General features: G+C 49.2%; 1 protein-coding gene across 1 annotated transcript; it reads left to right on the top strand.

The window, feature by feature from the left end:
* Positions 1 to 715: 715 nt before the first annotated feature.
* Positions 716 to 11,599, top strand: LOC111152115 (RAB19, member RAS oncogene family). The gene is made up of 3 exons (XM_022510423.1): positions 716 to 920; positions 3,732 to 3,915; positions 11,331 to 11,599. The coding sequence occupies exons 1-3, from the start codon at positions 720 to 722 to the stop codon at positions 11,597 to 11,599; spliced, it is 654 nt and encodes a 217-aa protein (XP_022366131.1). The 5' UTR covers positions 716 to 719.
* Positions 11,600 to 12,726: the final 1,127 nt, after the last annotated feature.

Genomic DNA, 12,726 nt, shown 5'->3' with positions numbered 1-12,726 from the left:
AGCACTTCCTTGCCTCAGTGACAAAGATTTCAGTCAGTGCTGTCCTCTGATAGTGTCGCTTGTGTGCTAGGCCCAAAAGAGAATGGCAGTTAAACCTCTTCAGATTTTTTTTATTTTTAAAAGATTTCATTTCTTTGAGGGGGGAGAGAGAGAGTGGGGTGAGGGGCAGAGCAGGAAGCAGATTCCCTGACGAGCAGGGAGCCCTGTCACAGGACTCTGCAATCTTGACCTGAGCTAAAGGCAGTCACTTAATCGACTGAGCCACACAGGCACCCCAAACCTCTTCATTTTAAAGTAATGCCGGGGGAAGGGGGGGAAAAAAAATAAATAAATAAAGTAATGCCAACCCACTAAGGCAGGTGTGGGTGTGTGGGGACAGCTCCCCTGTTCCTGGCCAGGAATTAATATCCTTCTCCCACAAGAATGAGTGCTGGGGTGCCTGGATGGTTCGATGGGTTGGGCCTCTGCCTTTGGCTCAGGTCATGATCTCAGGGTCCTGGGATTGAGTCCCACAACAGTCTCTCAGCTTAGCCGGAAGCCTGCTTCCCTCTCTCTGTCAAATAAATAAATCTTTTTTTAAAAATGTGAGTGCTATGAATAAATAACTTCCCTTTTTCTTGTCCTGTCTTACATCCCGAGTGTCTAGGACAGTGCCTAGCTCACTAGAGAGATGCTGGATTCCTTCTTTTCTTCTAGGTGCATTCTAGGTGGCAGGAGCCATGCAGTTCTCCAGTTCCTCCAGGGGAGCAGATGAGAATTTTGACTATTTGTTCAAGATCATCCTTATTGGGGATTCCAATGTGGGGAAGACGTGTGTGGTGCAGCATTTCCAATCTGGAGTCTACACAGAGACACAGCAAAACACGATTGGGGTGGACTTCACCGTGCGCTCCCTTGAGATCGATGGCAAGAAAGTGAAGGTGAGAAAGGCATGGGGTTGGCTCCTCTTCTCTTAGCTAGAGTTCTCTTTTTTCTTTCTCTTTTTTTTTTTTTTTTTTTTTTTAGGATCTTACTTGTTTATTTGAGAGAGAGAGAGAGAGAGCGAGCGAGCATGAGTAGGGGAGAGGGGCAAGGGAGAAGCAGTCTCCTTGCTGAGCAAGGAGTTGATGTGGGGCTCAGTCCCAGGACACGGGATCTTGACCTGAGCCGAAGGGAAATGCCCAACCAACTGAGCCACCAAGGCACCCCTTAGCCAGAGTTCTTAACACCAAAACATGTGCTTGAGGAATAAAAGATTTAAATATAAAACATGAAATCATAAGAACACCAGAAAAAAGATCATTGAAATATTTATCATTGTAGAGAGGGGAATCAGCCTTTTTTTCTTAAGATTTTATTTATTTATATGAGGGAGAGAGACAGATTGAGAGAACGAGTGGGAAGAGGGGCAGTGGGAGAAGCAGACTTCCCATGAAGCAGGGAACCCAGAACAGACTCGATCCCAGAACCCTGAGATCATGACCTGAGCCAAAGGCAGACGCTTAACCGACTGAGCCACCTAGGAGCTTAGTAGCCTTTTTTTTTTTTTTTTAAGATTTTTATTTTTAAAGGCTTTTAAGTATTTATTTGAAAGAGAAAGGGAACACAAGCAGGGGCAGTGGGAAAGGGACAAGCAGACTCCCTGCTAAGCACAGAGCCCCCAAAACCCTGAGATCAGGACCCAAGCCAAAATCAGAAACTTGACTGAGCCATGCAGGTGCCCCAGGAAATCAGGCTTTTAAGAACAGAACCCAGAAGCCATAAAGGAAAAGATTGCTCAATCATAACTACCTAACGGCCAAATTTATACATCTCTATATAATGATATAAAGATCAAATTCTACATCCACAAAAAATATCATAAACAAAGTCAAAGGATGAATGATGAACTGGAAAGAAGTATTTGCAAATATGGAACTGACAAAAGGCTAATTTCTTTAATGTGAAAGGAGCCCCAGTAAATATCTAGGAAAAAGACTAACAACCAAATACAAAAAGTAGGCAATCCATTGATTGGACACAATTGTTATTTCATAAATTTGGTAAGAACCAGCTCAGAACCAGCCTCACTCATAATTTGGAAAGTGCAAATTTGAATAAGAGACTATCTTTTACCCATTTAATTAGAAAAGATCAGAAAGTGTTTGTGAAAGTGTAAAGCACAGTCATGCTTGGAATCTTAATTAAATAAAAACAACAGTAAAAAGACATTTTGGAGACAAGAAAATTTTATTAGATGATACCAAGGAATATTAAATAATACCAAGGAATTCTTGGAAAGCTGATTAGCTGTGATTATGGCATTGTGCTTATATAAGAAAATGCCCACTTTTGGGGCGCCTGGGTGGCTCAGTCGGTTAAAGCCTCGCCTTCGGCTCGGGTCGTGATTCCAGGGTCCTGGGATCGAGCCCCGCATCGGGCTCTCTGCTCGGCGGGGAGCCTGCTTCCTCCTCTCTCTCTCTCTCTCTCTGCCTGCCTCTCTGCCTACTTGTGATCTCTGTCAAATTAATAAAATCTTTAAAAAAAAAAGAAAGAAAATGCCCACTTTTGAGACAAATGAAATGACATGAAGCCTGGGATTCGCTTTAAAGTAACACCTCAAAGAAATCAACGGAAAGGGCTGGATAAAGCAAGAATGTGAAATCTTGTCTGGATAATGTCTATATGACGGTTGTTTGTTTTATTCTCTCTAGTTTGGGGTATGTTTGCATCTTTCTTTAAAAAATTCATTTTATGGAGGCGCCTGGCTGGCTCAGTCAGTAGAGCGTGTGAGTCTTGATCTCAGGGTCATGAGTACAAGCCCCACACTGGGTGCCAAGCTTACTTAATGAAATAATTCATTAATTAATGAGTACAATAGTGTGAGAGAGTTGGGGCGCTTGGGCGGCTCAGTGGGTTAAAGCCTCTGCCTTCGGCTCAGGTCATGATCCCAGGGTCCTGGGATCGAGCCCCGCATTGGGCTCTCTGCTTAGCAGGGAGCCTGCTTCCTCATCTCTCTCTCTCTCTCTCTCTGCCTACTTGTGATCTCTGTCTGTCAAATAAATAAATAAGATCTTAAAAAAAAAATTCTATTAAAAAAAAAATAGTGTGAGAGAGTGAACAAACAGTTACCTTCAGACACGGTGGGAGGCTGTGCTGTGCCAGTGGGTGTCCCCACGTGGGATGGTTGTTGAGAAGCTATTCTCAGGACACTCCTAAGCAGACACAACTGAGCGGTCCTTTAAAATCAGAACGGGTCAGCCAGTGCTCTCACCCTGGGTGGGATCAACGAGCAGGTTCAAAAGGTAAACAAAATCTTGGGGCGCCTGGGTGGCTCAGTGGGTTAAGCCTCTGCCTTCGGCTCAGGTCCTGATCTCAGGGTCCTGGGATTGAGCCCCGCATCGGGCTCTCTGCTCAGCAGGGAGCCTGCTTCCCCCTCTCTTTGCCTGCCTCCCTGCCAACTTGTACCCAAAATAAAAAAAAAAAAAACTTAAAAAAAAAAAAAAAAAAAAAAGGTAAGCGAAAGGTCAACACCTGACCCAAGACATTGGCTCCACCTCTCCAACTAAAGTGTCCCTTGGGTGGTGGGTCCCAAACCTGATCACCCTGAGAAGCAAAGGGAAACACAGATCCCTGCACCCCACTCCTGACCTACTGAGTATCTATCTCCAAGTGAGACTTAGGAAGCTGCCTTTTGTAGAGAACTCAGGTGAGCAAGCTGCCATCAGGCACAGGAACTCCTGACGTGGACCCCCCTCTCCTGCCCCTTCCAGATGCAGGTGTGGGACACGGCGGGCCAGGAGCGTTTCCGGACCATCACTCAGAGCTACTACCGCAGTGCCCATGCCGCCATCATCGCCTACGACCTCACCCGACGGTCTACCTTCGAGTCTGTGCCTCACTGGATCCACGAGATAGAAAAATATGGAGCGGCGAACTTGGTCATTATGCTGATTGGTATGGCATTTTCCAAGCATTTCGATTTCCTTCCCTGGCCCCCTCTGCAGGTGCTCAGCTTTCTGGGTGTTTCTGATGGCAAGGGAACGTGGAATCATAAAAGTGCTAGTGGTGGACGCGCCTCAGAAAGTGGTTGCCCCCCAAACTCCCATCAGATTCACTTGAGAATGTGGGGGGTGGGGTGTAAACTTGTTAATAATACGGATTCCCACCTAAGGCCCTGCCCTAGAACGTCTGGTCCCAGAGGCCTGGGATGGGGCCCGGGCTTCTCGATGAAGGCATCATAGCCCAGCTGATTTGATGCAAATGCGTGCAGACCGCACAGGAAATACCCTGTAGGCTGAGGTTCACGGTAACAGATGGCTCCAAATCCCCAAGGGGACTATCCGGAGGCATGGGACCGTACCCATGAATGACTCCTCACACCTGCTAGGATCCTAAGCAAATTTTGATGACCAACCCCCCCTCAAAATGGACAGCAACTTGAACTGCGCAAAGGAAACGGTGGGCTTCACGAGAGCGGTCCTACTGTATATTCAGAAGGCGGTAACATTTCCATCCCTTCTCTGTAGTTTGTTTTGCGAACGGAGCTCCCTTTTCCTTCCTCCTATGAACACAACTGCTAAGCAGTGGCTGCTTCATTTTAGCAAGATGGTTTGGGCCCCTGCAACCTACTCAAAGTGTGGTCCGTGGGCCAGCAGTGATCACCGGCAGTTTGTGAAAAATGCGGTGATCTCAGGCCACATCCCAGACCTCCTGAATCAGAATCTTCATTTTAAGAGGATCCTAAGAAGATCTGTAGGCAAATGGAAGTTTGCACAGCACAAGTCTAGACAGCTAGCTGTGAGATTGAGAAAGAGCTAAACACACCATGGTTTAATGGCTGATTCATCCTCTGACAAGTAGGTCCTAGCTCTGGCCAGTCTCTGAGCCTCAGTTCCTGGTCTGTAAAATGTGACTAATACTCAATGGGTTGTGGTAAAAATTTAATGAGATACTGTATATAAATTGTTTAGCAATTCCTGACACCAAGTAAGTGTTTAATATAAACCGTAGGATGTGTTCTAGGAAGTTTGTTTGAGGAACTGTCTCATCTATGTTCCAAATAATTCAGGGGTTATGGTGAGGGTACAACTTCCTAGGCCCTACGAGAAGCCAGCATCGAGCCCCGGTCAGAGCAGGAGACACAGTGGAGCCAGCCTTCTTCTCCCACCACCTCCAGCCCACCCTGCCACCCCCTCCCCCACCCGACTCGCAGGATCTGTGCATCCCCCTCTCAGGGCTGGGCTCTGGGAACCAGCCTCCTTGTTCTGTACTGTGCACCTGTTTCCTCTCCCTCAGAGCTGCTTTTCATGCCTTACTCGTGGAGTCTCTCAAAGCATCACCCCCCCCCCCCCGCTCCTGCCACAAGCCCCCTCATTCCCTATCTACTCACTCACGAGGAAATCCCATTGTCCCATTCCTTCTTCTCATGGCAAAGGATGACCCAGGCTGCTGGCCACCCCGAGGATGGGCGAGTCTGGGGCGAGGTGCCTACCTGAGACTAAGAGCTGGGCGCCGGCGGTGAGGGCGGTCACAGGATGCAAAGTCTGGGCACGGGTGGGAGGTCACTGGCACGTGTTCTGAGCACATCGGGCCCATTCATTATTACTGCCATGATTGCAGAAAGGGCGTTTTGATTCGTAGTTTGGCCTGTCGTATGCAGACTTGAAGGGAACGCTGCTTTGAAGCTCATACCACTTCCTCCTAACTTGAGAAACAGAGTTATTCCAAAGCCCAGAGCATGCTCCTTGCTGCTACCTCAGATCAAAAGCCCCAGATTCCACAGTCTGCTGCCAAAGTGGATGCCCCTCCCTTCCTGTATCCTCCCGTTCTCGGAGGGGGGCTCCCACATGGCAGAAACCAGGCAGGAGCGACTCGTGAGGCCTCCCCGCAGAAGGCACCTTGTCTCTTTGGGAGGATTGAGATCCCTCTCTCTCCTGTAGCTTCTCACCCGAAGGCCCCCTTTGGGACCAGAAACTTTTGTAATTTGACTTCTGATATAAACATTTCTACAAGCAGAGTCCAGAGTTTGAGGAGTAAGCACTGACCCCAAAAGAGCCATATATTTCTTCCCCAACAACCACTTCTGGGGAGCGTGGAGGAGGATGCTCGTGGAGGTGTCCCGCATCCCACGGGGGACCAGGGCTGGTGCTAGGGAGCTGCTGGTGACAGGGGACTCTAACTGCTTACCCAACTCCGGGTACAATTCTGAGCCCTCTGAGTCGCTGCATTTATCTGGATTTCAGAGTCAGACCGATTGGGGTTCAATCCCCACCTCTGTCCTACCCCTCTGAACTTGGGCTCATTACTCTAATTTCTATTTCCTCATCTATGAAACTGATGCCTGCTTCAGGTTCACTGATGCGTTGAATGGATATACGGGGAACACTTACACAGTGCTAACACCTCAGTAAGGGGAAGCTGTTATTTCCAGAGCGAAGAGGCGGGTCTGCTGTGCCAGACAGAGGGGCTAAGAGGCCTCGTGGCTGGAGAGCAGAGCCGACGGGGAAGGCCAACCATGACCTCAGGGGCGGAAAGAAACCCCACCAGAGGTGGTAGCTCCCCGAGAAGGGACATTCGAGGGTCGAAAATGTGCATCTCCCTAAAGGGAATGAAGCTGTTCCTTTTTTTTTTTTTTAAGATTTTATTTATTTGACGGACAGAGATCACAAGTAGGCAGAGGCAGGCAGGGAGATGAGGAAGCAGGCTCCCTGCAAAGCAGAGAGCCCAATGCGGGGCTCGATCCCAGGACCCTGGGATCATGACCTGAGCCGAAGGCACAGGCTTTAACCTACTAAGCCACCCAGGCGCCCCGAATGAAGCCATTCTAATCAGACTTGAAGTTACCCCACCCAGGAAGGTGGACTGAATCTCTTTTCCACTAAATGCCTGTACTTCCCACAATGAAGCAGTTCTTCCTCGGGGCCTGGAAGTTGGACAAGGCAAAGCTGCACGCCCCAGGGCTCCTTCCCTTCCGAGCTGTCGGAAGACAGCTCCCTTTCTCCACCACGCTGGGCCTCCCTTGCAGGCTCTCTCCCCAGCACCCTCCCCAACTAATTTCTCTGCCGCAGACACAGATGGGGCAGAGGAGGGAGTAACAGATGCTAGGATGGGGGCGCCGGGGCGGCTCAGTGGGTGAAGCCTCTGCCTTCAGCTCAGGTCATGATCTCAGGGTCCTGGTGCTCAGCAAGGAGTCTGCTTCTCCCTCTCCCTCTGCCCCTACCTCCCTCTCGTGCTTGCTCACTCTTTCTCTTGCTCTGTCTCAAAATCTTTTTAAAAATGCTAAGATGTTGCAGGATTTCCAGGAATCTCACAGCTGTCATGGTATTTATACCCCAGTCTGTCATTCCTCACAATCATCTGTCTCAGTTTACAATCGGTTCTAGGAATGCCCCCAAAGATGGCCAGGATGTGTCAGCTTATGACGTGTCCAGTCCCCAGGGCTGACACAACGGGTCTTCCTGTTTTTGTCTCTGTGGCCTCCGTGCCTGAATCTAGAAAAGTCAACTTGCTGTTCCCTCACAGAAGTGTCCTCGCCCCCACTGTCTTCCTTCCTGTTTCCACATTTCTTCACACAGGTGTCTCTCTTTCACAAGTTTACCGCAGCCTCTCGGAGACGTTCCTACAAAGGTCAGAGATGGTTGTGACAGATTTGTACTCCTCTCCGGCCATGTACCAGAAGACCAGCCCCTCAGTAGTGTCCCTGTGTTTAAAATCCTTGGGGCCCCCCGCTTCCCACCTGGAGAAGGCTGGCTCTTACCTTCTCCTCATCCCGTCTGCTGTTTGTGACCTCCCGGCTCTTGGTACCCCCCAACAGAGGGAGAACTCAGAAGCCAACTTCCTTTACAGGTTACACAGGATGCTCTTTGACTTCCCTCAGCACCTGCTTTGTCCCCTTAGGATTTCAGGCAAACGTCCCACTTCCACTGCTGTTCTATTTCCAGGTCCACAATCTCTCAGAAAAGAACTCTTCATGCCTAAGATTTCAGCCTTCAGATCTGTCAGATCTTAGAAGACTGCATTCTGTGTTATGTGACACCCTCAGTAGGTCTGGGCCAACACCCCAAAGTCAAATGCATCCTTATTTATTCAGTGCAGTGGAATGTGCAACCTAGTCATACAAAGCAGGTTGAATAAAAACTTCAAATGCCAGTTTGGGGCAGATTTTACCATCGGAGGAATGACCAAATACACTTAGGGGTTTCCCAGGTTTTTGGATCTGGGAAATGTGGACAAGGGATTATACACCTGTGCTATGAACAACTGTTACCGTTCACCTGGTCCTCCGCCTGTATTTCTTTGTGGCTTGTGTCGGATCAGAAAGTTCTTATAGTTGACTCAACTGTCTGTGTGTCTGTCTGGTCACCCTGACAAGATGAGAACTCCTTCCTTCTGGGCAGGAACCTCTCTCTGGGTGCCCCCCACACAGCCCTTAGCAAGCAAGGGCTCAGACCGCAACGGGCGAACACACAGTTTCTTTCCGTGTCCAGGTGTCCCGGCTCATCTTGAAGTGTGCCGCCCCCAGTGGCGGGGAGGCTGGGCACTGGGCAGACGGGGCTGCTGACCTGCCATGGCGATAGGGCAGGTTGGCGGGGAGCAGGTCCTAAAAAGCAGAACCAATGCAACTGAGCCCAGCACCCACAGCTCTGAGGGAGGGATGCAAGCAACAGACCACACTCCCAGCTCGGGCCCACTCCTCTGGCATCCCTTCCCCCACCTGCCTCCCAGAAGCAGCACTGTGCCCCGAGCTTCAGCCTCATGGGCTAGAGATGCACGTGCAGCCGTGTTGGAAGATACGTGCCTGAGTCAGTTTCCATTGGCAGCTTAAAATCATGGGAAGGTGTTCTCTCTCAATTCCGGAGGCCAGAAATCTAAACCCGGTATCACTGGGCCAAAACCAAGGCATCCACAGGGCCACACCACTCCAGGGGTTCCGGGGGACAATCTGTTCTTTGCCTCTTTCAGCTTCTGGCGGCTGCCACGGATCTCTGCTGTGGCCACAACACCCAGTGTGTATGTCCCTCTCCACCTCCCCTCCTGCGCGTGTGAAGTCCTCCCCCAGCCCACGCAGCAGGTTACATGGGGCTGTATTGGGGCCCAGGCAGCTAATCCAGGATCCTCTCCCCATCTCCAGATCCTTTTTTTTTTTTTTTTTTTAAGATTTTATTTATTTATTTGACAGACAGAGATCAGAAGTAGGCAGAGAGGCAGCTAGAGAGAGAAGGGAAGCGGCCTCCCTGCTAAGCAGAGATCCCAATGTGGGGCTCGATCCCAGCATCCTGAGATCATGACCCAAGCTGAAGGCAGAGGCTTAACCCACTGACCCACGCAGGTGCCTCTCATCTCCAGATTCTTAATAACATCTGCAAAGACCTTTCTTCCAAATAAGGTAATATTTAGTCTGCAGGGATTAGAACCTGGTTATCTCTGGGACTCAGTATTCAGCCCAGCCCCGTAGGTAGATGGTGTCTCAGACTGAACACTTGTAAGAAAGGTTCCCTCGGCCCCGAGCCGACACTGCCTGACAGAGGGATGGAGTCCTGCAGCCGCAGCCCAGGTCTGCATTAGTGGGTCCTACTTCAGCCTACTTCAAAAAACAAAACAAAACAGAAAAATTAAGTAGTCTCTACACCCAACAGGCAGCTCAGATTTACGATCCTGAGATCTGAGTCCCACGCTCTACCAATTGATCCAGCCATGTGCCCCTGAATAGGTATTCTTTTAAATTATTTTATTGAGGGGCGCCTGGGTGGCTCAGTAGGTTAAAGCCTCTGCCTTCTGCTCAGGTCATGGTCTCAGGGGCCTGGGATTGAGCCCTGAGTCGGTCTCTCTGCTCCACAAGGAGCCTGTTTCCTCCCCTCTCTCTGCCTGCCTCTCTGCCTACTTGTGATTTCTGTCAAATAAATACGTAAGATCTTAAAAATTAAAAAAAGATTTTATTTGAGAGAGCGCGTGAATGGAGGGAGCAGCAGAGGGACAAGCAGACTCCATGCTGACCATGGAGCCCAACATGGGGCTTGATCCCACATCCTGAGCTGAGATCAAGAGTTGGCCGCTTTACCAAGTGAGCCACCCAGGCATCCCCTAAACAGACATTTTTAATTTCAGTATATGTCAGTCCATCAATCTTTCCCCAGCGATACAGTGCACACCTCTGCATACTGTTCATGGTACGCTAGACACCTCCCTGACCTGAAGGTCCTCCTTCAACAACCTGTGAGTCTGTAACTGTTATTTTTTTTTTTTTTTAAGATTTTTATTTATTACAGAGAGAGCGAGAGAGGGAACACAAGCAGGGGGAGCTGGTGAGGGAGAAGCAGGCTCCCTGCTGAGCAGCGAACCTGATGCAGGGCTTGATTCCAGAACCCTGGGATCATGACCTGAGCCCAAGGCAGACACTTAATGGCTGAGCCACCTAGGCGCCCCCTGTAATTGTTTCAAAATGAAAAATTTTAAAGGTTTTCTTGGTGGGGACAGTTATTTATGGGAAAAAGGGTCTAAGAAAGCTCCTTTAAAGGAAAAAACACCAGTTGAGAAACACCAGTCTGGCCCATCTCAGTTTACCGTAGATTTGTAATAAATTCTGATGTCTGGTAGAACAAATCCTGTGGAAAACAATTTTACCTCTGGATTCCTGCCTCAGAGAAATCCAAGTCCAATGATTAGAGGCATGTAGGGGCTAAGTGGAGAAGTAAAGAGATGGGTCACTCTTCCTTCTATAACCATGTTCACAAAACCTGTCACTGAACATTCTGAGGTAACAGGGAATGTTCTATATCCTGAGAGGAATGATGGTTACAGAGCACGTCCGTTTGTTAGCATTCACGAACTGCACACTTAAAGTCTACATCCGACTGTATTTAAGTCACAGCTAAATCCTGTGTTCATCCCACACCTTCATTCCAGCAAATCCTAATCACAATCCCCTCAGCTAGCCCAGGCCCCATCCCACCGTATCCAACCTTTTGTGGTTTGGAAAAGAGAGCAGAAAGAGAAACAAGATTTGAAGGAAGCAGCATGAAGCCCGAGACACCCGCTCTGGCACCGTTTTTACCTTGTTAGACTTATAAGGAAGGAATGACTGTTGCTCCCTAGAACAGAGGGGCTCCATGGGTCCCTCCATATAAAACACACCCCTCCGGCCCATTTCTCCAAGCTCCTCAGGATCTCATTTGACAGTGAATTAAGACAATGGCTCTGTTTTCATCATCAGGGGTTTCATCTTCAGTAAATCTGCCCACAGTGGCTGTTCAGGGATGAATCATGCGTGCCCATCACTGAACTAAAATGTTTCTATTAAAGGTTCATTAAAAAAACAACAACAACTCAGATTCAGTTCCCCCATGGAACATCTGCTTCTCTCTTGCTCCCAGGGAACAAATGTGACCTGTGGGAGAAACGGCATGTCCTGTTCGAGGACGCCTGCGCCCTGGCTGAGAAGTGCGGCCTTCTTGCTGTTTTAGAAACATCCGCCAAGGAGTCTAAGAACATAGACGAGGTCTTCGTGCTGATGGCCAGGGAGCTGATCGCCCGCAACAGCCTGCACGTATTTGGGGAGAGCACCGTGAACAGCCTGGCCCTGGATTCTAGGCCAATCCTTGTGGCCCAGGGTCCGAGGGAAAAGACCCACTGCTCGTGCTGAGATGTGCACGAGGCCAGCCGCAGCCAGGAGACGCCGCGTCGGACGTGGAGGGTAGCCGGGTACCCTGTCGGCGGCCACGCAGCATTTCAAACCAAAGCAGACTTGCCGCTGGTCCTTAACCCTTCCCGCCCAGATGGGGACCACTGTGCCTGGGTTCACACCCCAGGCTAGACCAGCTGCCTCTGAGCAAAGCCACACCACTGTTTCTCTTGGCTCCGCTTTGGACTTGAAGGCAGAGGTAGGAAGCCAAGGTCTGCTCTTCCTTATACTTCCATTTTATCTCCCCAACCCTTCCAACCATTTCCTACTGAATTCTGCTTCTTGCTTGAAGAAGATAGTGAAGAAAGAATAAAGGAGGGATATTAAGAGAGGGGAGAGGATGTTTAGAACATTCCAGAGCGGTTTAAAATAGCTGGGGTGCAGGGGAGGGTGTGTGTGTGTGGGGGAGCCTGCAGTGAAAAACCAGAATGCTGTTCACTTTTGCTTCCTGAAGTTCACACCTCAGGTCTTTAGTTTGAGGAGCAAAGCCTTGACATCAAGACCATCAATATTGTCTTGCCGAATGGTCAGGAGCCATGAGATGGAGATGGAACTGATTTCTATCCTAGTGGGGCTGATGTGACCACCCTCCTAGAATGTGGGAGATGCTGACAATTTCCTTCTATAGTACCTTCTACAGTACCACTCACTTCTACAGAAAACTCACTTCTGAATTGAAATTCAGTTGAGTCCTAGATGAATGTCAAGCCAATACTGGCCTCGCTGAGTGCCCCCCACCTTGCGGGCTATGTACAGAACCTGTGAATAAACAACATTGTTTTTTCAGAATTCCCTGATGGTTGCTGCTGGGGCACATCTTGTAATTGTAGTAAGAACCACAGGGCTGGAGCAGCCGCAACCATGGCCCTGAACCAGGAAATGTCCGTGGGGTGGGGACTCACCCCTCAGCACCACCCAGACGCTGGGACCAGCACAAACAGCCACTAACCATGGGCAGCTCCCGAGTACTTGAAATGTGGTTCATTCAAATTTGACCTGAGCTGTAAGTGTAAAATACACATCAGAATTTGAAGACTTAGCGCACACACACACGAGAAGAGTAAAGTATCTCACAATCATTTTATATT

The sequence above is a fragment of the Enhydra lutris genome, unplaced genomic scaffold (genome assembly GCF_002288905.1).
Source record: "Enhydra lutris kenyoni isolate GAN:26980312 unplaced genomic scaffold, ASM228890v2 scaffoldscaffold27, whole genome shotgun sequence".
Classification (NCBI taxonomy): Eukaryota; Metazoa; Chordata; class Mammalia; order Carnivora; family Mustelidae; genus Enhydra; species Enhydra lutris.
This window is presented reverse-complemented; position numbering and strand designations above follow the sequence as displayed.

What these genes read in the sequence shown, in the direction of transcription:
- LOC111152115 (XM_022510423.1), top strand. Translation starts at nt 720, where the DNA reads ATGCAGTTCTCCAGTTCCTCCAGGGGAGCAGATGAGAATTTTGACTAT. An exon ending in TCGATGGCAAGAAAGTGAAG is followed by an intron (nt 921 to 3,731) that starts GTGAGAAAGGCA and finishes TGCCCCTTCCAG; the next exon opens with ATGCAGGTGTGGGACACGGC. An exon ending in CTTGGTCATTATGCTGATTG is followed by an intron (nt 3,916 to 11,330) that starts GTATGGCATTTT and finishes TCTTGCTCCCAG; the next exon opens with GGAACAAATGTGACCTGTGG.